We start from the raw sequence: 25,301 nt of genomic DNA on the forward strand, positions 1-25,301 counted from the left end.
GATTTTACTATTTCTGTTGGGGGGGCTACACACCCTCTCGTTCTGCAAGTAGAGCTTTTGTTAGCGTATACTGTTCTAAAATATAAATTCTATTCTAAAAAGATCAATATTGGATTTTCTTTAACTTAATGCTTTTCTTACTTTATTTGTTCTCACTGCCTTGGATTGTGAATGGTTGTTATTTTGTTTACTGTATTTGTTCAAACTCTAGTTGAAAAAGTACTGGGCTGAGAAACAGCTGAAGTGGCAAGAACAGGAAGAGAAAGATCTACAACGTCTGGAGGAATTAAGAAAATTAATGGCTGAACAAGCAGTTACAGACAGAGAAAGGTAAAAGAAATTACATATGAATACCTGTAGTATCAATAGGAACTTCTTACAATCTAATTTGCTTTGATCTCCCAACTTTCTGAATTAGAATAAAGTGAGATAGGTAATTTTTGTTTTTCTTCCTGTTTGGCGGTTACCCCAGTCCATATACTAAGGCTCTATCAGGGTCATATCTCAGATCCAACTTATTTGTTAGATTGAATTCATTCATATCCATCAGAGTTTTAGACCTTCGTAAGCGCTGAGCTGTTGTAGTTGTGATAGGGTACACGCATTAAACCCAGCTCCCTTTGTGATTTTTAAACTGTAGCTGGGTTATAAGACCTTCTACATTCCTACTTTGCCAAATTGCTTACAACCAGGTTTGTTTTGTTTGAGAGGCAAGCCAGAGGAGCACATTAAGAACTTAACAGCCTCAAAGATATTTATTATTCTTTTATAGGGTCTTAAACTGAGCATCTAGTTGTGGATGCTCTTCACCTCTTTGATGTAATTTAGGACTTCAGCCTGTTAACTTGTGAGTTCTTGCCAAGTCTTTGTTGCAGAATACGGCCTTTAATGACCTGGTGAAGCCACATTGATTTCATAGAGGAGCATAAAAATGTATGTAGTCTGGTTATAATTGCTCTCAAATCACAGGCTTACTTTTTTTTTGACATAGAGGGAGCCACCAGGTTGCATGGACCACAAATGAAATTAAAATAGGGTTAAAGTACCGTTGGCATTAGAATATTAAACTCCATCTTAAGCATTCTGCGGGAAACAATCTTATTTTGTTACGATACCTTGCTGACAGCTAAATTTAAATGTCTGTATCCTTATGTTACAAATATATCTAATCCTATCCTGAAAAATACTGCAATGATTTTAGCTTATAGCAAAAGAAACACACGTACTTGAATTACTGAATCTTCAGCAGAACTGATCAGGACAAAATGACTTTTCTTTAAAGCTGCGTACTACACTGCCATACAGTTGGGGAATGTTCTTTTTCTTATGCTAATAAATGTTGCAGAATAAAATATAAGGAAATGGCACAGTTCATTGAGGAATGCAAGAAGGAAATAATCACACCTTTGGGCTATTATGAATCAAAAGTCGGTAAATGCTTAGCATTATGTTTCCCAGAATTGGTGTACTGTACAGAATAAACCAGTTTAAAGATAAATGCTTACTGTTTGTGGAGATAAATAATTCTTTGAATTTTCATCCTCAAAGCCTTCAGAAGCATTAATCAGAGCAGGGCAGAGAGATGTCACTGCTATTAGATGCTGTGGTGCTACAAGTCTGGTACAAGGCATCTTCAAATATTGTCCTGAAGGGAGGCAGCCACCGGCACAGCGACTTCACGGCCCTGCAGGAGCTAATGGCATCCTTACACGGTTCACCTGTTGCAGCACGGAAATTGGGATTGAGTCTGTGCAGAACTGGTCATGAGAGATGGCACAGGCCGGTACCACAGCTCTGATCTGGCACGTTTTCAGGCTTTTTTGGGAAAGGAAAAGATTTTTAGACGGTGAGCCAGCTGACTATTCTGAGTACAAGATACGGCCTGGACAGTGCATAGAGTTTCTAATAGGTACAATCAGATATTAAAAAATGGTCTGAGCAACCTAGTCTGGTGGGAGGTGTCCCTGCCCGTGGCAGGGGGGTTGGAACACGATGATCTTTAAGGTCCCTTCCAACTCTAACCATTCTGTGATTCTATGATCACAGAGTCACTGTGGTGCTCTGTTTATTCAGGTCTCACTTTGCAATTGCGAAATGCTGAATAGGCAGAGGTATGAGCAGACCAAAGAAAAGGATTAATGGCACCTGAAACTGGATGTAGAATTTTGAGTGACTAATTCCAAATTTGCTTTCTACAACTCATCTGCTTAGTGGCTCTCTGACAGTGGAGACGTGTAACTGATTGGACATTTAATTCCTTGCCCTGTAAGTTCCTGGGTAGCTGCAGCTTTATGTTGTGTGTGTGTCCTAGAGCTGTTGTCAGAGCAGCTGGGACCCAGCACTCCCCTCAGCACCCGTGGGCTCCAGTTGTGTGAGCTCCCACAGGTGCTGCTCAAGTGAAAGATGGTGAGAGTAGAGAGTTCCATACAAAATCTTAAAAAGCAGTGCAATCTGCATTCAGAAATGTGGGAGAGGGGAAGAGGATTGTGCTGTGGTTTCTGCTCAAATCACAGTATCTATACTGTATTCATTTTTTTGTCCAACAGTCAGTTCATACAGAATTTGTAAAACAGCATTTAAAAAAATCAGGGGGGCTGGAGTAAGAACCTAGGTCTTCCCAGATCCTGTCAAATGCTCTGACAAGTAGGCAAAAATCATACTCCTTTTGGCTTTCCTCTACTCCTGTTCATTTTGTATTTTTTGTGGATAGTGGTCCAGCTTCTAAAACAGGGGTGGAGGTGCCCTTTCCTAGACTATTGTATGTTCTCCCTGGTTGCTGATAATGCACAAAATGCAGGTTTGAACTCCTTCAGGCTAAGAACCCGAGACCAAAACTGTCTGGACAAGAGCTCTGGTTACTGGTGTGTATCATACAAGGTCTGGGCTGGCCACATTTGAAAAGGAAAGTGGAGAGTTCTGATCCTTTTATTTAGAAAAGTTGAAGGTTTAGTGAATGGCAGCTCCAGAGAGAGAAAGGCTCCAGAAACACAGCAGGTACTAGATAAATGGTGCGTGTTCTCCTTGCTGGCCTTCAGCAGGACTTAACCCCATTAAACTGGGTGTGAATTAGTGTTGGCAAGATGCGCTTGCCCGTGGCCCACCCAGAGTGGAGATGTGAGCGTGGATGTACGTCCGCAGCAGCTGGGCCTTCGTACCAAGGGGGCATCACACCTTCAGCTGCTCTCAGTGTCTTGAGCTGGCTCTGCACGCCTGGGTCTTTAGGACACCGAGTTATAAGCTCTCTTGTAATGCGGCATCCTAGAACTACAAACTGCATTTAAGTCTTATTGTACTTCAAGAATGGGCATCCAAAGGGCAGATGTTTGTCTGTTGCTGACAGCCCACTTCTCCCTTTTTTAATCAATTCAATGAATTTCAGTCAGGTCCTCCATCGGGGCCCTGAGGAATGGAATGGACTGAATAGTCGTGAAATATTCTAAAAGAATATTCCCTCCCCAAAGCAATATGTTTGCAGGGTAAGAATTAAATCGGCATGAAGTTGTGCAAATATTTTCACTGGCTGGCTGTGGGAACGGGCTGGCACAGCCCAGTTCTCCCGTCACACGGCAAGTGGGAGCCACTGGGGGGGTTTTATCCCCGCTGCTGCCGGTGCGTGCCCTGAGCACACAGGGCAGGGGCGGGAGAGGCCGAGGAAAGGGTTGCTCTTTGCAAGAATTTCATCTGACAAGTGAGTGTGTAAAACACTTTCCCTCCCAGCCCCCTCGCGCCTCGGCGGCCGTGCATTGGCTCAGCCTGTCACGGGTGGAAACGCCAGCAGAGCCTCTCAGCCACTGCCACAGCGCTTTCTGCTGTCGATAGGAGATTTATTCAACTGACAACAGTCAACAGGATAAGTTGTGATACAGGGAAAAAACCTACCTACATTATAGCCCAATTTTTTAAAGTTCTGCTAAAGCTTTCGTAACAAACGTAGTAGGGCATTTTTTCCTATTGAATATTTATGAGACAGTGTCTGAAAGCAGAGTTTTAATGAAATTATGCTTATCAAAAATTACAAAAGTGTGTACCCACAATACTTCAAAAAGGTAGCTTTACTGAAACTAATCAGCTAAGCTCATTTTTCAGCTGGTGATTTATTAAAATTATTACTTACTGTGGTACTTAAAGTCAAAATTGAGTATTAAGGCATTTTAATTTTAAGCTTTTCTATAAAATTAAGTTTACTTTGAAGAAATAGTAGCTAAAATATTACTGAGTATAATAGAGTGAAAGAGAATTAACAAGTTTATTTGGATGAGGATGCTGTAAAATCAAAGCTCAAGTAAATATTTAAAGCCAAGTATAAGAAGTATTGGAAGAATGTTCCACATGAGGAACACAATGTACGGTGGGACGTGTATTTACAGGGTTCTCTGCCTTCCCTGGGTGTACAGTTCATAGCTCTGCCATTGCCCTCTGACAGTGAAACTTAATCTTTGTTAATATTGGCCTTGGTCTCCAGCGTGAGCAGATGATGATCTCCTCGGGATACCACGGTCAGGAAAACATGGACCTGCTTCTCGGGAGCAGATGCAGAGTCCTTGCCCTGCCCACCAGTGGCTCTGGCACCCGACTGCAGTCACTTACCCCTGTGCAAACCGGGTACGGAAACACCATAAACCCTTTCCATTTAGCAAGGCCTTACACCCCCGTGTACATGAAAAGTGCTGCAGCAGAGACAGAGCATTTAAACCCGGGTGAGTGCCCCTCAGTGCTCCTTTTGGTAACTCACAGAAGTTCCCGGGGCACCGAGTTTCATATTTGATAACACCAGTGTGTTAGAACACGTACCGCAGTCAGCTCGGGCAGAGAGAAAGGTTTTCAATATCATATAATTTTTGTCATTTTTTCAGAAAAAAAAAAAAAAAAGAATATCTGCTCATAATTACATTTTCTTCATATAAAAAGCAGATTAGGCTTTCTCCCTGGAACTGAGTTACCTCTGAAGATTACTGCTGTCAGCACTCCTCTGCCTGAAGTACAGTGGCTACAGAAGAAACCAAAACCTCTCTGGGGCATCCTCAGGCGGCTCTGGACCACTCTCTTGGGACAGATTCGTTTGTCCTGATAATTGTTAAGGGACTATTGGTGCAATGGTCTTTTCTAGCTACCAACGTAACTGATCGTTTGGTTCTGATTTTTGCAGTTTATAGCACAAGTTATGTACTTCTTTGAGCTTACTAAAATTTTGAGGGTAAGAAAAAAATGCTTGCTTTATTGTAGTTGAAGCGGCTCTTTCTGCTCCGTTTCTCTAAAGGCAATTTAAAATTTGAAGGGCCAAAAGAAGGATAATTCTGTGAATGCAAAGCATGGCCATGGTAGCTCCTACATAAGGACTAAAAGTGCCGTATGGAAGAATGCCCTCCAGCTCCATACGGAACAGTGTTTGGCAGTGGGGTGGGGGCTATAGGGAGCTACAGTCACGGCAGTAGCCAGTCTGTGAGCACCTACTGCTGAAAGTTGGCCAGCAAAAATAATGCCATAGGGAAATGTTCAGGATTATTTGGGTTAACCTCCAGCTTTTTCTTGAAGAAGGATGTAATTCTCAAGTTTTCTTGCTTCTTCCAGTAGCAAGATTGGGAGTGATGTGTTTCTTTTAATGGAAAGGGTTACAGGAAAGAGTTCTTCTGCCATACACAGATGTCGGAGAACATTTCTTCTTGGCAAAGAAAACAGGGAAAAAAAGAGTAGCAGGGCTATATAAAGCATGCTAGAGAAAATCTGCATTCTAGAAATGAAATCTGAAAGGTTAGCCAAGTTGTTTAAAAAAACCAAAATAAAACACAAGCCAAAACCAAATAAAAAATACAACTCTAAAACCCCAAACCAAAAAAGTCCAACAAAAATAACGCGTTCAAATGAAAAAGCATTTTTTTTTTGCATTTTTCAGGCGTTTTGATGAACCACTGTATTATTATTAGGTGGATATAGAAAACATCAGGCTAGTTTTCAAACTGAAATATCATAACAGAAATGTAAAATCGCATCTGCCCGATGTTTTTTCCATTTGTGTGTGTGCTGTTTCGCAGGGTGAAGTTCAGACAAGCCCTACTAGAAAAACGGTTGCTGGAGAAAAAGGAACTGGCCCTTCGAGAAGCACGTGAAGAAGAGGAAAAAGAGAGATGCCTGGAAGCACTCCGGCAGCAGGTGGGGTTTATTTCCTGCATATACAGTAATGATACAAACACATACTGTCATATTACGTGAAAGATAAAAAGAATAATCTATCAAAAGCAAATAAATGACAAAGTTAAAATGCACTTTTGGTCCGACTCTAACAGTAATCGTGTCGTGTTATAAATCCTGTGTGCTTTGTAACTGACAACAGGAACATTATGATGTTAAATTGTGCTGTAAAAGCTGTTGATATCTGAAAATAGATACTATTTTTTCTAGGTTGGGTTTGATTTCTTTTTTTCCTTGATTTTTTTTTTTTTTTTTTTTTTTAAATAAACTTAAGTCTGCCTTGAGTCTTAGGCAAGATTTACAAGTAGTTTAACTTCTTTTTGAATTCTGAAAACTTACAGACCTTATATGAAGTTTCTTCAGAGAGAGATTTAACTCTTTGTTGAACTTTTGCACACTATTTTAAAAAGGACATCGCAGAAAATGCTTGCTAACGTTTGTCATAGTAAAGGTAGTGTTTAGATTTTTTTTTTTTTTTGTTTTTGTACTGCTGACTTTTGAAGAAGTAATTTTATCTTCGTTTATATTTTTATATCTTATCTCCTTGTTTTTTCCTCCAAAGATTATTAGGAAAAATCTGGAGTTCACATTCTTTACACTCCTGGGCTGCAGCCTAAATGTGCAGCCAAAGGAAAATAAGGGAAGGAGAAAGGGTGCTCTTCAAACCCTTTTGATTTTGGGTAGTTTAAAGAGCGCTAATGCAGCAGGTTTCTCCCTGGGACTACCCGTGCTTAAAAATGTGGTATTTGACGCAGCCTTGACCTCATCTTCAGCACGTCCCTTGGCTTCAGGATTAACCATCCCAGCACCGTGTGCGTGCCAGGGAAATCCTTCCTGAGTGCCTCCTGGGCTGCTTGTGGCCTTATACGTGCTTTCACTGCGGCGTTTGGGTGTACAAAGTCAAGAAGAGAAAAATAAAAGACAGTTAAATACTCCAACCCATCTTCTGTGGGAGAGCTGGGCAGAACAGGAATAACACTGCTGGAGCGTGTCCAGAGGAGAGCCACCAAGCTGGTGAGGGGTCTGGAGAACAAGTCATATGAGGAGAGGCTGAGGGAACTGGGCATGTTTAGTTTGGAGAAGAGGAGGCTGAGGGGAGACCTCATTGCCCTCTACAACTCCCTGAAAGGAGGGTGTAGAGAGGTGGGTGTTGGCCTCTTCTCCCAAGGGAATAATGACAGGAGCAGAGGAAATGGTCTGAAGTTGGGGCAGGGGAGGTTTAGATTAGATATCAGGAAGAATGACTTTACTGAGAGAGTGGTCAGGCACTGGAACAGCCTGCCCAGGGAGGTGGTGGAGTCGCCATCCCTGGAGGTATTTAAGAAACGTGTAGACGTGGCACTTCAGGGCATGCTGTAGTGCCCGAGACTGTTGGGTTGTGTCTGTGGGTAGGTGTGGTGTGTGGGTTTGTTTGTTTTGGGGTTTTTTTGTGTGGTTGGACTCGATGATCTCAAAGGTCCCTTCCAACCATGAAGATTCTGTGATAAGTAAACCTAAGGGTTCATCAGTCTGTTATTTTAGTCATTTTTTAAACCGTTGAACTCAGGCTTATTTCCAGTCAATAGTGCTTTATTTTTAATAATCTGATCCAATTAAATATTTTGCAGTATTAACAGTGTTATTTTAGGTTGTCAGTGCATTTTTAATAATAACTCTATTCTGTCTTTTCTAAGTCACTGGTTGAATGGCACTGTCTTTTGTGTCAGATTTGACAAGAGGCTGGTTGAGAGCCATGGTCTGTTGATCTCTTTGGACTGACCCAATTCACTCACCAAAGTACAAAACACTTCTAGAGTGGCCCTTGACTGGGATGGGAGAGTTCCCACTTCATTACCTTTTTCTAACTGATGTTTATTCTCTGTGTTTCACACTGATGAAATACTGCTTCATAAAATACGCCCCTTGGTTGTACGTGGAAAAAAATAAGATCTTCAGTAAAGTCATCCAGTCTGTATGTTTTGACAGCCTGTAAATACAAAGATGATATTTTGTTAAAGAGATGGAAAAAAATTATCATACACTATTTAAAATATTTTTTTCTGGTTTTAACCAGTCAGATGGTGCCCTGACTTCTATTATTTTACTTGTGCATCTTTCTGTATTTTCCAAAGTAGGATTACCCTATATCTGAATATTTTAACCCAAAGAAAAAAAGCAATGAAAAAAGAATCTGAAATCTGTAGACTCTGATCTTGGCTCTTGCACAATGTGCTGTCTGACAGACTCTTTGATACTGATCTAACCACAGGAAATTAAACGGTTAAACCAGACATGCTTATGAAAAAAACCCAAAGAATTAGGTTATTTGTGACATATCGCTCAATGATGTTGCCCATGACTCAGTAAAAACTGTGAACTGCCCATCGGAACACCTTTGTGTCCATCAGAAGAAAAAGAAGAAAGTTTGGACTTCCAGCACTGTGGGTGTTGTTAAATGATGAGTCAGCGGGTTCTTTTGGTTGCTGGTTGTGAGTGTCAGCACTGGTGCTGCTCTCTCCTGGAGCTGGGGATGCTGTGGCTTCTCTGGCAGTGTCCCTGCGGAGCCGGGGTCTCCTTCATCACGGGACCAAACCCGTGTCACCGAGCACAGACCGGGGCTACGGGTATTTGGGGAGCGCTGGTTTCCGGTAGCCTCCAGCTTAGCCTGAGCTTATTTCCTGCCAGGGCTGTGAGGAGGCAGCAGCATAAGCTCTCTCTCCACAGAACACCATCCAGCTTTCACGTTTAGGTTTTTGAGGACGGACAGTTGGCACTGGGAATGTGCGGGTAATTCTGTGCTGTCTGCCACGGAGCAGGCCATTGTGCGCTCTACAGCGGCTCTGGGCACGCACAGGGCTACGTGGTGTCCAGCCAATTGAATTGTCTCCATTGGGAAAAAAATCTCCCTGATTATTATTCTCTGTCAGGGTGGTTTTACTCTGGATTCAAGTTTTAAGGTTTACAATATTTATATGTGGATGCAAGGTGGTTTAAGACAACTTTTGAAATTTTTAAACCAGGTAAATGATCGTGTTCTCAAAGGACATGGGTTATTGATAAGAACCTTTTCTCACCTTAGGTCTGCACAGATAAGAGTAATTGTTATTTTCATATTATGTATTTTAGGTGGCCGTTGTTGCAAAACCAGACCCGGCCAGAGTCGTGGCTGATACGGTGGCATCAAAAGCTCGGATGGGCATTGGCACCAACGAAGAGTTTGATCTTCAGAAGCCGCTGTTCCAGTTGCACACGTACAGTGAGCAGCAGGCGCGTGTCTGTAACCGCACGGTGTAGTTCAGAGTGTGCACAGGCGGCTCGATAGCCATACATGATAGCTGTACTAACGATATAGCCTACAGAGCAATATTAACAGCCAACCCTAGAACATAATGTGTGTAAAAATAAAAGCATTAGGAGTAACAGGTGGGGTAATCCCTGACTCAAAGCAGGTGCTGGGGCAGCACAACAGGAGCAGAGCACAAAGGTCCCTTCCGTCCCGCTGGGCTCTCCCTGGACAGCATCTCCTGCGGCCACCACTGGAGAGAGGGTACTGGGATGAACGGGCTGTTGGGCAGTTCCCATGTGTGCTAGGTGTTTTGACTGATCTGTTTGCTGTTTCTTCATTTCAAAACTCACCCCTTTTGCATTTTTATGCATTTATTTAAGAGTGCCTCCTTTTCATCTGCTCCAGTTAGTGTTGTGCTAAGTATCTAAAGCCATAAAAGTTCTCCTGACCGTATTCCAAAGAGCTACCTCACAGGTAGCTTAACTATGGGGTATTCTTTTTTTCTTGGAAGATTGTGCACAGGACAAATTGCTTCATAAGCTGAAGGTTAGTATCTTGACTACCTTGACACTGTTGCTGGATTGAAGGTCAGTTGGGGTGTGACATGGAAGGGCTAGAGGAGAGGAAGCCAGTGAGGTATGAACGAAGGAGGGAACTGGAGTAACTATACTCCTGTTTGCAGGTCACTCGGATGGCTGAGGACAGTGAAGCTCAATTTCAAATGGAATTAAGCAACACAAAAGATGATTTTTTGATTCCCTTACTGTTCTCCATCTGCTCGGTCTATGCATTTTAAATTATTCCCACTCTGGAATTTGAAAATTATGTTTACAGAAAGACAAGTGCTATGATACAATTCTATGGCATAAAAGCTTTCTTTTAGCACTGAATAAGCTGAAATTTAGCAATGTCTATAACTAAGCTTGTCCAGCACTTCCTATTTTAAGACATTTTAATGCTTCCAGTTTGGTAAAGGAGGTGTGGTACAAGAGATGTAGTTTTTGTTTGGCTATTAAAATTTACCCAAATCTGACTGATGTATGAGGTTCTGAAAAGCCTTAGCTTTGGGACTGATACCTGAATTCTAGAATATTCTTCCCGTTTCGGCTCCAGCTGGGTTTGGTGCTGCCCTGGATGTGGCAGTGGTTCCTGCTGAGCGTACGGCTGAGCTCCAAGCGTCCCAGAGCCGCCCTGGTTTTATGGATAGTGTTCCCCAGCGTGGGTCTGCCCCGTGGCTCTGGGCACCGTGGTGGGGATGATAGAGCTGAGGGCAATGTGATGCTCTCTTGTTCTCCCCACTGTGGCCCACGGAAAAAGAATTTGAAAGAGGCTTACAAATGTCGTCAAATAACCTTTGGACAAATTTTAGAAGCAATTTCCCCAGGCACTCGTGATGTCAAATGGAAGTGGTGCTGCCGTGCAGTCACTGCGAAGCTGTGAGGAAAACCATAAACGTGTTGGAAGCACTGAGATTCCATAGAAACAAACAGGGAGGGATTAAAAGTCTTGTGCTGGAAGCGGGGCTGTGTTGGGGGGGAACATAGAGAAGTCAGCAGTTTGTCAGTGAGCAGGCTGAGTCCAACTCCCTTTCTCATCCACCCCTAGAGTGCTGCTGGGGAATCACAACCAGGGTCTTTGCTAAAATAGTTTGTGATCATTAATGTTAAAAAGGGCAGTATCAAGGTATGTGCAGTGAGATAAGGCTTATTCACCACAGAGTTTGGCTGCTTTTGAAGGCTTTATTTTATGACCACAATTTTCTGACCATCTTTTAAAACTTTTAAAATATATACATCCACAGATACCCTTTAAGATACACTGCGTGTATGAGGAAAGTATTGTTTTGTTTCTATTAATCATTGCTGTGGTTTATTTTAACAGATCGTTTCTGACCCCAGACTCCGCGTTGAGCTGGCTCTTCGAGAAGCTGGGCTTCATAAAACACTTTATGCAAAAGAAATTTTACCAAAAATTCCTCCACTGAAGCTTCCAAGAAGAGATATGGAATCTACAGCTTTTAGAATGTAGAGCGCCTCCCGTGTCAGCGGAGAGAAGCTCCGGGGGTATTGTCTGTAACGGGAAAACTTTCAATAAATTTCTCTTAGGCTGTGTCCCAGAACTACTAATTCTGGGTGTGTGCAATCATTTGGAACAGCATCGTGCCCTCCTCCCGCGGTGCTGCACCGCCTCACGCCAGCCTCGGGGGGGGTTTACAGGTTGGGAGGGTGAGGGCTGTTGCAGTGTAATTCCCCGTGTCCCTGTAGCTGGGAGGGAGGACGTGACAGTCTCCCACAGACTCTACAGCCCATCTGATGCCTGGCATCAAAAGTAGGAACTCTGGTTTAATTGGCAGCATAAATCCAAAATAGCTTTGTGGAACAGTCACTTTAGATTGTGTTCTGATACGTGAACACATCCCACAACTTTCATTGCAGGTTGCTTGAGAATTTGATTCTTTTAGTTATAAAATCTTCATTATCAGGAATGTTTCTGTTATTCCTTGATTATTATAAGAAGAAACTTAACCTTTGTCTATATTTAGAAACCAATTTGCTGCATCAGATTTACTGCAATCCAGTCATGCAATTTCATATTGCAGATTAGTCTTTCACTATAAATTATAAATAACATTTCAGATCTGGGATTTTTATTTTGGAGCCGAGACTACTGACTATGATTCTATTAAATGAAAGGGAAATTGATGTCATTTCGTCTTGTAACTGATTATGTTTCCAAGCCTCACGTGAGTGTAAAATGCATGTAAACAAGTTACAATTAGCAGTTCAACCAAAAATTTCTAAGGATGATGAGTATTAGACAGATCTGAACATCCATACCTGTGTATCTAGATAATGATAGCAACTTCGTTAGTGTAATTCTGTGATGCCCTATAGGTGTTAATGGATGCCATACCAACAACGCCTGTGAAACGGGGGAATTCCTCACTCTCTAAAGGAGGGACTCAGGATCAGGGTAAGGAGGGCTCTGTCTGTCTTCTCCCAGCAGCGCCCGCGGTGCCGGTCCAGCAAACGCTGAGGGGGTTTTGCTGCTGGCGCCAGTGCTCCTGTCTTACCCGGCACCCACAGCGGGCACTCTGCTCCTGGTGCGCTCACCGACTGCTCGGGATGCGTGCGGTGACTGCACCAAATGGTTTGCCATCAGAGACAACCAACGTTGAGTTCTTCACCCCGAACCAATGCGAGCATTGGCAAAAGCCCGTAGCGTGGTCCTGCCCTCGGCAGGAGTCTCTGGGCGCTGGGGAACAGGTTTGCTCTGGCCGGGGCGTTCGGGGTGCAGCCAGCAGCAGACGGGGACACTACGGAGGGTGCCAGGGAGGCAGGGGAGGAGCTGGAGTGACCATTCCCGAGAGCAGGCTGCGCCTAGGACCAGGAGCTACGTGATCTGAGCATTGAAGTGAAGGTATTTTAATGGGGGAGAAACACTACAGAGACTGCCCAAAAGCCGTGGGAGCTGTCTGTCTGCTGGATTGAGCTTGTGCATGTTTGCGCTAAAATTACAATTCTGCGTACATTTGTGCCTTTATTTTGGTATCTCACTTGGGGTAACTCGGTATTTTAAAAACACAGCTCATTGGCTGATCCTGCAGGGGAGACCAGCATTGCTTGTCTTCTCTTTCGGAGACCGGATTGAGTCCTGGGCTGCTGCCCACAAACCAAGATCCCAAACTTAAGGCAGCTGATTTTTTTTTTTTTTTCCTTGCCTTTAAAAGCAGATCTACAAGGTAATTTTGGTGGTGCAAAATCTTTTCAGATTATAGTTGTCTTGTCATCTTTTATAAATACCAAGACATTTATGAAAAAAGGAAGTTTAAATGAAGCAGTTGTTTGTTTCTGAAACAAAGGACACTGATTTTTAGGCAGTGGCTGGTGATTGTCTTTGCATCTGTTGTTTCTCAGGGAATAGAGTGAGCAGAACCCCCGTACACCCGTGAGCCCGTGCCACGCACTGCAGCCAGGAACTGGGGCTTGTTATGACACGGTGAGGCCAGAATGAGGATTTTTAGAGGGATTTTCCTGTAATGGTGGAGCATGGAAAAGGAGGTGGGTGTTTCGCCTTATTTCCTTGTCCTCACCTTAGCACTGCTCACGGGAGATGGTCAAAACCCTTCAGGAGATGGAGATGCTTATAAGGACATTTGTTTCCATGGTAAATGCTTTCTACACCTTTTTAAAAAAACGAAACTTTGCAAGTTATTTTTGTACAAAAGTGTATGAAATTACTCGCACATAAAAATAGTGATTTAGAAGCTGTTAATGGGAAACGGACTTCTCAACCAGCACCTCCTGCAGCCCTACTTTGTTGGTTTGACTCGGAGGGGTAACAGCTCAGAATCCAGCTCTCCTTTGGGACTGTGTGAAGCGTGGGCAGTCTGACTAACAATCTCATTTTTTTAAAGCCTAAGAAAAACTTCTTAATGAAAATGAAGTAATTTGTTTCAAGATATACTACTTATCTATGTGTGAATTTTGGTAGTCGGAGAAGTGGCTTAAATGTTAAATAGTGCCTGAAAGTCGAGTATCCCCCTGGTGCAGATCAGTTGGTGTGGTATCCAGCTCTCGCAAAACAACTGAAGCTTGTGCCAACTTCCGTGCACATAAGGTTAGAAGCACATTTATATGTGTATTTACAGAAAAAGAAAACCCTAAGTGATTGCGATGCCAGCTCTGACCCCTCTGAGAATAGAGGGGGCTTTGCAGTAATGGTCAATATTTTGAGAAGGAGCTCACCAAGGACATGCCTTCTGAGCCCTGTACACCACTGACCCCTCTGAAACCCACAACGAGCGTCAAACGTAGAACGTGCAGCAGAAAAAACATTTTACAACACAATCATGAAGCTAAAAGCAAAACAAGAAAGACGATCTCCTTGCTGGGCAGTGTTCTAGAACACAGAGACTTCACTGTCCCCCGCAAAGTTAGCGACCGGGGCTGCGTTTCTGTAAGCGCCGGCAGAGCAAGCCTCACCGATGGAATTGGGCTGAATGAGCAGGTCCCGGATTTCTTTTCCTAGGGTGCTTTTAAATGACGTGTTGCTGTTAGTAGAGAAGTTTCTCAAGTGGACTTTGGACTTGGCAGAAAGGAGTGTGAAGGGCAGGTGTCGTTGCATGTTAGGTGACGGGAGTGATTTTGTTTCTGTTCTGGGAGGACACTGGATTTCTCCCCCAACAGATTAATATTTGAGCCTAAAAACCGCAATCTTGGAATAGAAACTAGGAATATCTCTCCTTTTCTTGCAAAAGGTAGAGTGTGCTTTTTCATGGCTGCACACAACGTGTCCCAGATCAAAGCGGTGGTAAGTTGTTGGAGTAGCTCAGGGGGATCATGAAAGTGGGGTCCTGGCTCCGGGGGAGCCCGTGGGGAGCCCCACACCCCAGAAATGGACCTCTGGGGGTGGAAGGGAGCGGTGGGACAATGGGCAGTGGGGGACAGGGGGCAAACTGAGCCATACCCGTGTGTGGAAATGGTTTTGGGACTAGAGGGGCCCGAGGATGCTGGTGAAGCAGATTCTAGGATGTGCCTGGAGAAGGAGTACCTCGGGGATGGCCCCTCGGCACCTCTGTGAGTGTCTTTAGACTTACGTGCTTTGTGCTCTTAATATCGTTAGTATCTTAAGATCCTCTCCCATGTTTTTTGATACGTTAAAATTTTGTTTAGCAGAACTCTTACATCCTGTAAGTTACTGTTCCAAAGGTGTCACGGTTCATTTGGAAGCGAGCTTGTCAGTGAACCTTGAGAACTGGAAGTGATTTTGGTGGGAAACTCTTCAGGCTGTGGGTGACACTCTGTGGAGAACCCCTTCCCTCGGCAGTTGGGTCTCTGGCAGCTTGTGGAGACACCTGGGGGTGATCTCCTGGCTTGTTGGTGGGTGTTGATCAGCAGATGACTGTGAAGAGTGCAGTCCCTGGGGGTTACCTGAAGTCAGGTCAAGGTTTTCCCAGGATGGTGTGCTCCCTATCCCTTCCCTCTCGGGGGTCCCCACGTGCGCCGGGGGCGAAGGGATGGTGGGTGCCAGGTGGGGTCCCGCACACTGGCCCCTCGTGTTCACACACTCTGGTGCACCTCAGTTTTTGACAAGTCTTGGAATATCGTATGAATGAAACTCTGAACAGCCTTCGTAACAGCAGTAACAACAATGGCCACAAATGCGGATTAATTTTGCGTGTCATTTACTTAGGTTTTGGCTTTATGCCAAATGCAAAGGGATCTCCTTCCCCGAGGATGGCTGCAGACAGGAGCCACCCGAAGGGGACAGTCCTTTGCCACCGGTGAAGACGAGAGCGAGGAGGGTGCTGTTTGGTAACACAGTCTGGGTTCCTGTGCCGGTTTGGGCTGGAGCTCTCCTTGGGTGCGCAGTGTTGGTGCAATCCAAGCCCCGCGGGGGGTCCGTGGCTCCCACACGGCCGTGTTTGTGGGTCCAGCTGCCCGCGGGGGCCACTCGCCCACGGGAGTGCCTGGTGGCCCGCTCTGCCTTTCCCCTTCTCCAGGAGCGGGGGGTGCCGGCGCGGGCAGGTCCTGCAGACCCGTTCCCGGTGTGGGGGCACAGACCCGCTCCGTGCCCCCCGGCTCCTGCTGCGTCGCCCCTCAGGGGGTGGGGAGGAGTGTGTGTCGCTGCACCCCCAGGCGCTTTCGGATGAAGGCGGCGATGAGGCGCTGGGGCCGCTGCTGGAACTCCCCCAGCACCGCGCGGGGCACACGGATCTGGTCCCCCTCCAGCCGGTCCAGCAGCGTCACGCAGACCACGGCGGCTGCAGGACGGCCAGACGCTGGTGACCTCCTGTGTCACAGGGGCACCCCCCGAAAACACTGCCCCGCGGGGAGGGAGGGGGCCCCGGGGCGTCGCTTGGGGGGAGGCTGGGAGAGGGGCACGGGGGGGTTAGGCTTTGGTTTTGTCCAACACGCGCTCAGGCCTTTTAAAACAAACCCGGGTTTTATTGCTGGTTTTAGTGTACTTTTCTAGTGAAAATGTGTTTTTGGCCATCGGGTGGTGTGGATCTCACACCAAGCGGAACCCGGGGCTGGGGTGACGCCGGGGGGTGCGGGGGGACTCACCTCTGAGGCCACACAGCCCGCACAGGGCAGCGAACGCCGTGGACTCCATTTCAATGTTCCTCACGCCGGCATCATAAGCTCTTCTGAGGTACTCTAACTTTTTTTCACTGGAAAAAGAGCAGAGCGCTCCGTCTAACCTCCCCTGACCTTGGAAGGAAGCAGAGAGGTGTCACTGCCGGCCCCGCGGGGGTTTGCCCTCACCGTCACCCGGGGGTGGGTTGAGATGGGGAGCCCAGCAGCGCCCGCGTCCTGTCTGAAGCCGACCAAGGGTTCCTTTGAACGGCTACTTAATTCATACCAAGGCTGGTGCCCGAAGGCAGCGCGCTGTGTCTCTGTCTAGAGGAGGAAAGGGCGGGTTTAACGCTCGTACAGAGGAGGAGCAGCCCATCCCCACCTTTTCCTCGGACGCCACGGGTGGCTTTGGCCATCCTGCAGCCGCCCCTGGGTGCCCAGGGGACCGTGCCCGGTGCAGCTGCTCCTCTCGCAGGCGTGTGAAGGGCTCCGTGGGAGCAAACGAATACCTGCGGTGTGCCGGCCGGGGCAGAGCGCCTCCTTTTATTGCTCTTCCTACTGCTAATCCTCTCAAATGGCTTTTTGTTTAAATAAAACATGGCCTTAAGCAATACACAGATGGTCGCATTTGCGAGCAGATCCAAAGGTTTATAAATAGTCCTCAGATTATTAATTCTTCATTCATTACATTTAATCTACTCGGCAATCAGTATTTAATTTTGCAAAGGAAACGGTTCCAGAGTAACCAAAGTTTGTTTATGTAAATGGCACACGCTTCCTGACATTTTTCTCCTGTTTGGTAGTTCTGAAGTTACAATCTTGTTGTAGGAAACAACTAGGTGTAACCCATCTGCTGTGCCGGCCGCAGGCCAGGGGCCGTGGGCTTTCCGGGGTGCAGACACTGGCCACCCGCCCACGGAGGGTCTGGGAAGGCGCCTGGCTCCCCTGGAACAGCGGGGCTGGGGGCAGCGGAGGTCCCCGGGCACCTGCATTGTCCCAGGGGGCACCCGCTGCTGGGTGGATCTTCACTCCAGATCCACCACCAGCTGCAGCAGCGCTGGCCTTGCGGGTGACGTGACAAAATTTAACTGTCAGAAGCACAAGAGACCAGTCGGCCTTGCCCTGGGAGAGCGCTGGAATTGGTACTGCGTGTTGTGAAGCCAACCCTGCTCTGAGCTCGCAACAAGCTCTAACCGATCAGGAGGGTCTGCTCCTGCAGCCCTGCTCGGGCTTTGATAGCGTGGGTAGTTTTGTTTTGTCTACATAGGAAAGTAAAGGCTTGGCGGGATGTTTGGGGGAGGAAGGGCAGTCAAAGATGACTTTACCTTCGTAGAAGTCGTAGGTGCACATGGTGTGGCCAACAAGCGTGGGAAAGTCGGGGATCTCCTTGCTGCAGGCGAGCAGTTCCTCCGCGAGGTCCTTGTCCAGCTCGGTGCTCCGCACCACCACGTCACCCAGCACCACCTGCTCGAACCGCGGCCTGAAGGAGGAGTCCAGTGCCGTGTCCGTGATCACAACAGAGCCGGCCTCGATCCCTGGGAAAACGAAGGCTGAGGCTAAGCCAGGGCTCGTAACACTTGTGACCCGCTGCAGAACTTCAGTATGACAGGAAGATCTCTCTTAGACGTACATGTGACCGTGGGGTGGTTCTTCTTAGTGAGTAAAACAGATGTAGAGGATAACTGAAATGCATGCAGCGGCACAGACGTACAGTCAAATGTACAGAATCAGCAGTGATGGGTGACTGTGGGAACGTGCTGAGCGGCAGCGTTTTAATTGCCTCTGCCTTGCAGAGACCAAGTCCCACCACCAGCTTGTGCAGGCGCGACAGCACCACCACCCCGGCCACGGGTCCCACCAGCACGGAGGACTGCGGGCACTGGGAGGGCCGGGAAGGTCTCCAAGCATGAGAGTGACCTCCAGTCAATGCGTTCCGTTCGAAGGCATTCCCAGCTGTTGGAATCCAGGGCCTTTGTTCATGATGAAATGTGCACTCTGCTAAGCCAGTCGCTAGAAGTTTGCTGGGTTTTAACCCAAACCAAAATATCATGTTGCCTGATACCTGGGGACCTGACAAAATGCTAAGGCTCATCATTACATGACCTATTGCTGAGAACTTTTTTTATTAATAGCTTTTTTTCTCAGAAGACGGACCATGGATAGCTTACCTAAGCCTCCAGAAGTACCGATGCGTATAATAGTGACGTCTCGGCATTTTGCATGGTGCAGCAGCTTGATGAGCTCGTGAAGCATGATGGAAATGGAAGGGATTCCCATCCCGTGCTGTTGGGAGGAGAGAACAGAGAAACGTCATTCCCCGTGATGCTGCGGCGGGTGACAGGTACGTGACTGCCACGAGCTCAGGGTTACGCTGCGGCCTCTTTCCACTGATGAGGCCAACAGCGATTTTTTAAGGGGGGAGAGACATCTCAGGGTCTTTGCAGCCTGTCCAGGCGAAGCGTCTAACCCTCTTCTCCTCCCCCTGGTGCTTTTAAGGCTCTTGTCCATACAGCTGGCCTTCATCCCTGGGACCAGTACGTCGGGCGTGCAGATGGTGTGTCTCCTTCAAGAGAGGTCTCTCCAAATGCATCCCGACAGCCAAATGCTCCCAGACCTTCCCCTGGTGTTGCCCGTCCTCAGGCCACGTGCTGACTTCCACTCCTGTCATGTCCCGCTCGTACTCTGGGGGTGGTGAATGTCGGCGAGGACAACCCCGGCCTGTCCTCGCCCCACGCCAGAGCTCCTCTGCCGGCGTCGCCGGGCGCGAGGGAGCATGGATGGGTTCCTGCCCCTCGGTGAGGACCGGTTTCAGGGTCAGGCGGTTGCCAGGGGGAGCCTCGGGCCTCGCGGGGCCCCTGTCCCGCTTCCTGCCCCGCGTCACTCGCTTCTCTCGGCTTCACCTCTAAAAGCAAGAGGCGTTTGATGGTGTGGGGTTCGTTTTTTCCCCATGAAAAAGGCCTCAAGTTTTTTTGTGCTATGGTGTTCAAAAACCCGAAGGAAGCGTACGTAAAGGAGCACCGTTAGTTTAACATACACAGTCAGTTTTCCTGTTGCTTTGTCTCGCTCCGTTTGGCTGTGAGACCGATGGTCTGTCAGGCTTGTATCATGTTTTAAATACGAAAACATTTTGCGTGTTGTTATTCTGGAACATCAGCCTGACTTATTTGCCAATGCCTGAAAAATTTATTCTCATTGTAAATATTCAAAGCAGGAAACTGTGTTCCCGCCCCCGGTACGTTTGAGTTCATTTGTGTCTCCAAGCAACGTGCAAAAACGCGATGTTGGCAGCTGCCGGGCACCAGGCGCTGGGGGAGGCTCGGGCGGGCTCTGCCCTGCGTCCCCTCCCCGGGACCAGCCCGCGGGCCGATGGCTTCTGCCTTGGCACAAAAAACCCTGCATGGCCCAGAGCTCAGCGTCGGCTTCTCTTCCAGCTGTGTCCCAGCTGCTGCCAGAGCGGGGAGTAGCAGAACTCGTGGGCTTTTTCCCCTTGGATCCCGTCAGATCGATTCCCTCAGGCTTTTCTGTCGGTCGGGTTGGCTTTGGCTTGGTCCGAGGGTCCAAACGTGAGCTCCGTGGCGTGAGCGACGCTGTCTCCTGTGGATCACACCTAAGGCTGATCTTGTGCCTGAAGAAATGGCGGCAGGACCGAGGCTGGGGGTACGAGCACTCACCAGCACAGCCTGCGCTTGCCTTCGTGCGGTGCCGAGCGTACTGCTGCTCTTAACGAATAAGTAATAATAAAGCAAGGTTTGAACTGTAGAGCTCATGTCAGCGTAATACTTCCAGCAATATTTCATAGTTCGCGTGTGGTGGGAAGCAGCCTTTGCCTCCCAAACTGCCGGGCTGCTGAGCTGGGCAAAACACGCGTGTGTTGACTTGTAACACCACGCTTTTTGAACTGATCGTGTCGGGTGCCGGGAATCGTCATTCAGACAGAAGAAGCTTTACCGCGGCTGAAAGGTTGCGCTGCTGGTAATGGCTGAAAACTGGAAAGGGGGGAAAAAAATCTGCTGGTGGGTGTTGTGGGAGATGGAGGAAAGAAGCGGTGGTGCCGGCCGCCCTCCCTGCTGCCGGGGGGGACGGGGTCCCCACGGTGGGACCAGGCTGGCAGCAGCAGACACCGGGGCCGTTGTGAGTGCCCGGGATGGAAACTGCGTGTGGTGCGGTGCATCGTGGTGCGGTGCGGTGTGATGCGGTGCATCGTGGTGTGGAGCATCGTGGTGCGGTGCAGTGTGATGCGGTGCGGTGTGATGCGGTGCATCGTGGTGTGGAGCATTGTGGTGTGGTGTGATGCGGTGTGATGTGGTGCATGGCGGTGCGGTACTTACGCTGATGGAGAGCACGGGCCCGGCGCGGTACATGGCGTACCGGTCGGTCCCCGCGCAGATGTCTGCCAGCTCCTCCCCGTCGCCCGCCAGCCCCAGCTCCCGGTGCATGAACTGGGAAAATGCCCTCATCCTGTTGGGGCTGCCACCAACGCAGACAAACTGCATGTGAAATATAAAAGGGTTGGTACTTTCTAGCCCAAACAGGTGCCGAGATTCAGCCTTAACGTGGCGGTGGCGGGCTGCACCGCACACACTTCCCCGCAGAGCGCAGGGATGCCGCTTCCTCGCAGGCAGCAGAGGGACATCAGAATGACTGAGGGTCTCAAAACCAGGAGTTAACTTTAAAACCAAGCTGTTACTCCTTTTAGGGCTGTGACTACACTCGGTCCAGGCAACTGTACAGCTGCACATACTCGGCTATCAGTCCCAGGCCAAGGAAATGTAAAATAATTTCACTGCAATACATTCAGCAAATTCAGGCGGTTAGTGTTCCTGCCGACAGCAAAGCAAAGCCAGATGTTAGAGTAGCTCGTCGTTTAATTTATTCTATCAGCAGTGCCGACTGCAATTAGCGAGCACTGCTCATGACACAGAGGCCGTAAAGTCAGGGAGGAAAAAGGACAGATTTTCCATATTGAAGGAAAAGACGCTCCCCGAGCGTAGGAGGGGGCTGGCGTGTGGCTGCGGGGGCAGCGCTGCTGATCCGGCGGCGCAGGGGAGCGGAAGCCGGGACGTGGCAGGGCTGTGCCGGGCTCAAGCCCCTGGCCCCAGGCACCGCAGCTCTTTCCCGGCGCAGGGAAGAGGATGCAGTGGTGACAGGCTGGTTTTGGCAGCAGGTCACAGCCAAAAATACATCCTCTTTCCCTTGCCTCCAGTAGATGATGATCAGATGCTTTGGACAAATGCTTCCTCCGTCTGTCCTCCAACACAGGGGCCAGTACGGAATCAGGTTTTACAGAAACACAGGCTTTTAAAAGGATAATTTTCTATTGGGATTTCTGCCTGAAAAAAGCAAGGACGGATGATGTCACTGCCCCGGGTCACTGAGTCCCTTCACCCAGCAGCCAGTCCCTGCTCCCAGCCTGGCCTTTGTGCCTGCTGTTTACCTTGATGTCCCCAAACATTGCCGGCAGGTCGTGCGTCTTCGTTCCCAGGTCCAAGTGATACAGAACGTCCTCCTCCATCGTGTCCAAGTGCGGGTTTTTGACGTGGACGAGCCCGCTGCTGCGGGAGACACGAGGGTGAGGAAGGGTCGGGGGCACCGGGCAGCGCCCGGGGACAGGGACAGGGCAGGAGGGGCGCGGGGCGGCCGGGGAGCCCCGCGAGGGACACACACGGCCCCGGTGTCGGGGAAGGGACGGGGATGAGCCAGCTCTGTGGGGTGTCTGGGATGGCTGCCTGGCTGTCAGAGCCCTGCTGTCACACGAGCTGTCCTCCTCCTCACGTCCATCGCTATCGGTAACCTCTTCGACATCTCTCTCATTATGTTGGCGTATTTGGCAAAAAATGTTTCTCCATATTTATCATCAATTTTGCCAATGGCGACATTAGCTCTGTCTTTCATATAATTCTGCCAGGAATATCTAGTGGGTAATGTGCTGTGCTATTTTGTATGTGACAGCTTATTAAGCTCTTTGCAAATCGGGATTTTATATTTATATTGTCCCAAATAACTGCCTAGCAGTACAAGTACAAATGAAATTCAGATTCTGCAGACAGCGGGGGGCCAGTTTGCCTTCCTTTCCATGTGCTTTAATAGATGGAAAGCAACTGAGTAACAATACAGGTCAACTTTATAAATAAGGATTAAACAAAACCCAGAGAACGTTTTTCTTGTCTTATTAAAACAAATTCGAACCCTCCCGTGTAACTCACCCGGAGTAACCTGTTGTTTCAGTCATATCGGCTCCACCAGAGTCAGCTGAAAGCGATACTCTGCAGGAAAGGCAAAGAAAACAGCCCGCTATTTCCCCAGCTGTGGGGTTTCGGAGCTCAGAAGAGGTCTTCAGGGGCTCTGCAGGGGGTTAAATACCCTCTGGCTTTGTGTGGCTCCCAAGATCAACAGTGGCCGGTCCCCTCCGCCCGCCTCCCCTTTGCCCCATGGCTGCCAGGGGTCCCCGGGGGGGCCGCCCCACGGTTTGCCCCAGATTGGCTGTTTTTGCAGGTGTGTCACCCTCCGCCGGGGCCGGGGGCCGCTGACCCGCTTGCCCTCTGGCCGGCGGGGTGGCCCGGGCGCGTGGCAGGCACACGTGCCGTTCTTGGGGTGCTGAGGGGCCCAGGGGAGCCCCCATGGATGCTGCCCCGTGGTCTGAGCCCCGGGCAGGGGCCGTACGGCCCCTGCCCGGGGCTCAGACCACGGGGCAGCATCCGTGGGGGCTTGGTCTCGAAGCTGTATTTCGGTGCTGGTGGGCTCCTGCGCCCGGGACCACCCCCACCTTGACCCCCTCTCTGTGCCCGAGCAGCCTGGGTTGCCTCCCCCAGGGGAGCTGATGCCCCCCCTGCCACGTCCCTGGTGCAGTAGCTGGTCCCCCCCCGTTCCCACCTTCGCCTGGTCACTGGCCGTGCCCGCGTCTCCGGGGCCCTGGGCTGGGAAAATACACATCCAAGCCCTTAAAATTGCAAAACAGTGTATAAAACCAAATAGGCGTTAGAAGGCAGCGGTGCAGAAAAGTGTAAATTGGGTGTCTCGCCCGGGAGAGGGCCAGGGTGGATGTGGGGAGGGGTGGGAGCAGAGCCCTCGCGGATATTTCTGACTTGCTGGAGTCGTACCAAAGTCAGGCTGGAATGGTTTCTCTGCTCCGATGAGGTTCTCCCCTCCTCGGATGCTGTTAACATATGTCTGCCAAAGATGACTTATTACTGACGCTCCGCAGCACTCCTGAAGAATAAGAATCTGGAGTCTCTTTTTCCTTTCAGAGCGCACCCGATTGCACCATGAGGAACAGGGAAAGAACTTTCCTTAGGGATACACACACCTTCCTCCCGCAGCCTTGATCTGCCTCAGTGCAATCGCTGGATTTTCCAGCATAAAATCATAGAATCATAGAATCATCCAGGTTGGAAGAGACCCTTGGGATCATGGAGTCCAACCATCTACCCTACTCTACAAAGTTCTCCCCTACACCATATCCCCCAACACCACATCTCAACGATGCAGGATTCAATAGGCAGGTTTGTCACTCGCAAATGGCAGCCGTAAACACGCCGGGAGGTGAGATCCCGTTTTGGAGCTTCCCATGGCTTCGCTGGAATCCCTGGCACGAGACTGTTGGGTGGAGGGGAAGGGGACTCTGCCCTGCGCCTGCCGGCAGCATCCCTTGCTCCCCGACGGAATCCCGGCCCCGCCGGAGGAGCAGAGCCAGGGGGAGCCCACGAGTGCAGAGGGGCTGAGGCTGGGGTAATTACCCAGCCATCGTTAAGAGGCTAATTCGGCACGCAGGGCCCGTATTATTCTTGGTGGTGCACGATGGAGAGGGAACAGCTTGTGCCTGGAGCCCAGATGAGTCCGTGGGACGAGTGGGCATGAAAATCCCCTGCTCGCGAAGGGAGCGTGGCTGAAAGGGAGGGAAAGCACCAGTCCCTCACCCCGCGCCATCGTTTTCCAGTGGCTCCAATGCCAACTTGCAGTTCGTGGCCCCGAGGGGGTTCAAGGAAGAGGGACCTTGGTCTCCCTCCGGCACGGTGGTGTCTCAGTCCCTGTGGAAGGCTGGCCGTGCAGGGGGCTGAGCGCACCGCAGGGCAGGGCTTCGCTGGGGAGCGGGCAGTCAGTGGGGCTGGAGGGAAGGGCAGGAGTTGGCGGAATGGTGGGTGGACAGAGAGACAGACAGACAGACAGGTTATTGTCACGGGAGTCACACTGTGGCAAGGTGGGAGCGTGTACGTCCCCCGCCAGCGTGCTCCCGCGGGCAGGGGTCGCTGCCTTGGTCTGTCACACGCAGCGGTCCGTGTCCCCCTGCTCCGCGTTTCCCGGCGGAGTGCTTTTGGACACCCCCGGCAAGGTCTGCACCTGCACGGCTATAAACTCTCTCATGATAAAATGATTCCCCAGAGCTTCTGAAGTTAAATATTTACTTATGAACTAAAAATAATATTTGTGTGCCCCCAGCTGCCATTCCTGACATCCTTGCCTGGTGGCCACTGAAGGCCCATCCCTGACCAGCTGCAGCCCGGCCCTGGGCAGGAGCCCCCCGGCGTGCGGCAAAGGGGGGAGGTTTTGGAGGGTGACCCTGCTGAGCGAGCAGAGACAGAAATCCCCTGGAACCTGCGCGGGTAGGCTGGGAAACCGTGAGTAAGCAATGTTCCTGGCGGTGTTTGTCCCTGCTGCATTCAAGGTAAAAGGAACAAGCGTGTTCTTTTTAAGTAAACACGATTGCACTCAGGGAAACCATTGACTTGTGCTTTCGGCTTCCCAGAACCGCTCTTGGAGGGAAGGGGCAGCGG

At 49.1% G+C, this 25,301-nt stretch overlaps 2 protein-coding genes across 2 annotated transcripts in view; one reads left to right on the plus strand and one right to left on the minus strand.

Moving 5' to 3' along the window:
- CCDC148 (coiled-coil domain containing 148) overlaps window positions 1-11,479 on the plus strand; it is a 57,893-nt gene extending 46,414 nt beyond the window's left edge. The window contains exons 11-14 of the mRNA XM_074145731.1: window positions 212-330; window positions 6,030-6,147; window positions 9,292-9,432; window positions 11,333-11,479. Of these exons, the coding sequence (XP_074001832.1) occupies window positions 212-330; window positions 6,030-6,147; window positions 9,292-9,432; window positions 11,333-11,479 (525 nt within the window). The remainder of the gene's footprint in view (window positions 1-211; window positions 331-6,029; window positions 6,148-9,291; window positions 9,433-11,332) is intronic.
- A 4,574-nt stretch (window positions 11,480-16,053) lies between these two features.
- UPP2 (uridine phosphorylase 2) lies at window positions 16,054-22,762 on the minus strand. The gene is made up of 7 exons (XM_074145563.1): window positions 22,737-22,762; window positions 21,968-22,085; window positions 20,862-21,020; window positions 18,702-18,816; window positions 17,859-18,068; window positions 16,522-16,668; window positions 16,054-16,217 (listed from the first exon to the last, which is right to left on the minus strand). Exons 1-7 carry the CDS (start codon window positions 22,760-22,762, stop codon window positions 16,054-16,056), a joined length of 939 nt encoding a protein of 312 aa, XP_074001664.1.
- Between the last annotated feature and the right edge of the window lie 2,539 nt (window positions 22,763-25,301).

This window comes from Numenius arquata, chromosome 3, assembly GCF_964106895.1.
Source record: "Numenius arquata chromosome 3, bNumArq3.hap1.1, whole genome shotgun sequence".
Lineage (NCBI taxonomy): Eukaryota > Metazoa > Chordata > Aves > Charadriiformes > Scolopacidae > Numenius > Numenius arquata.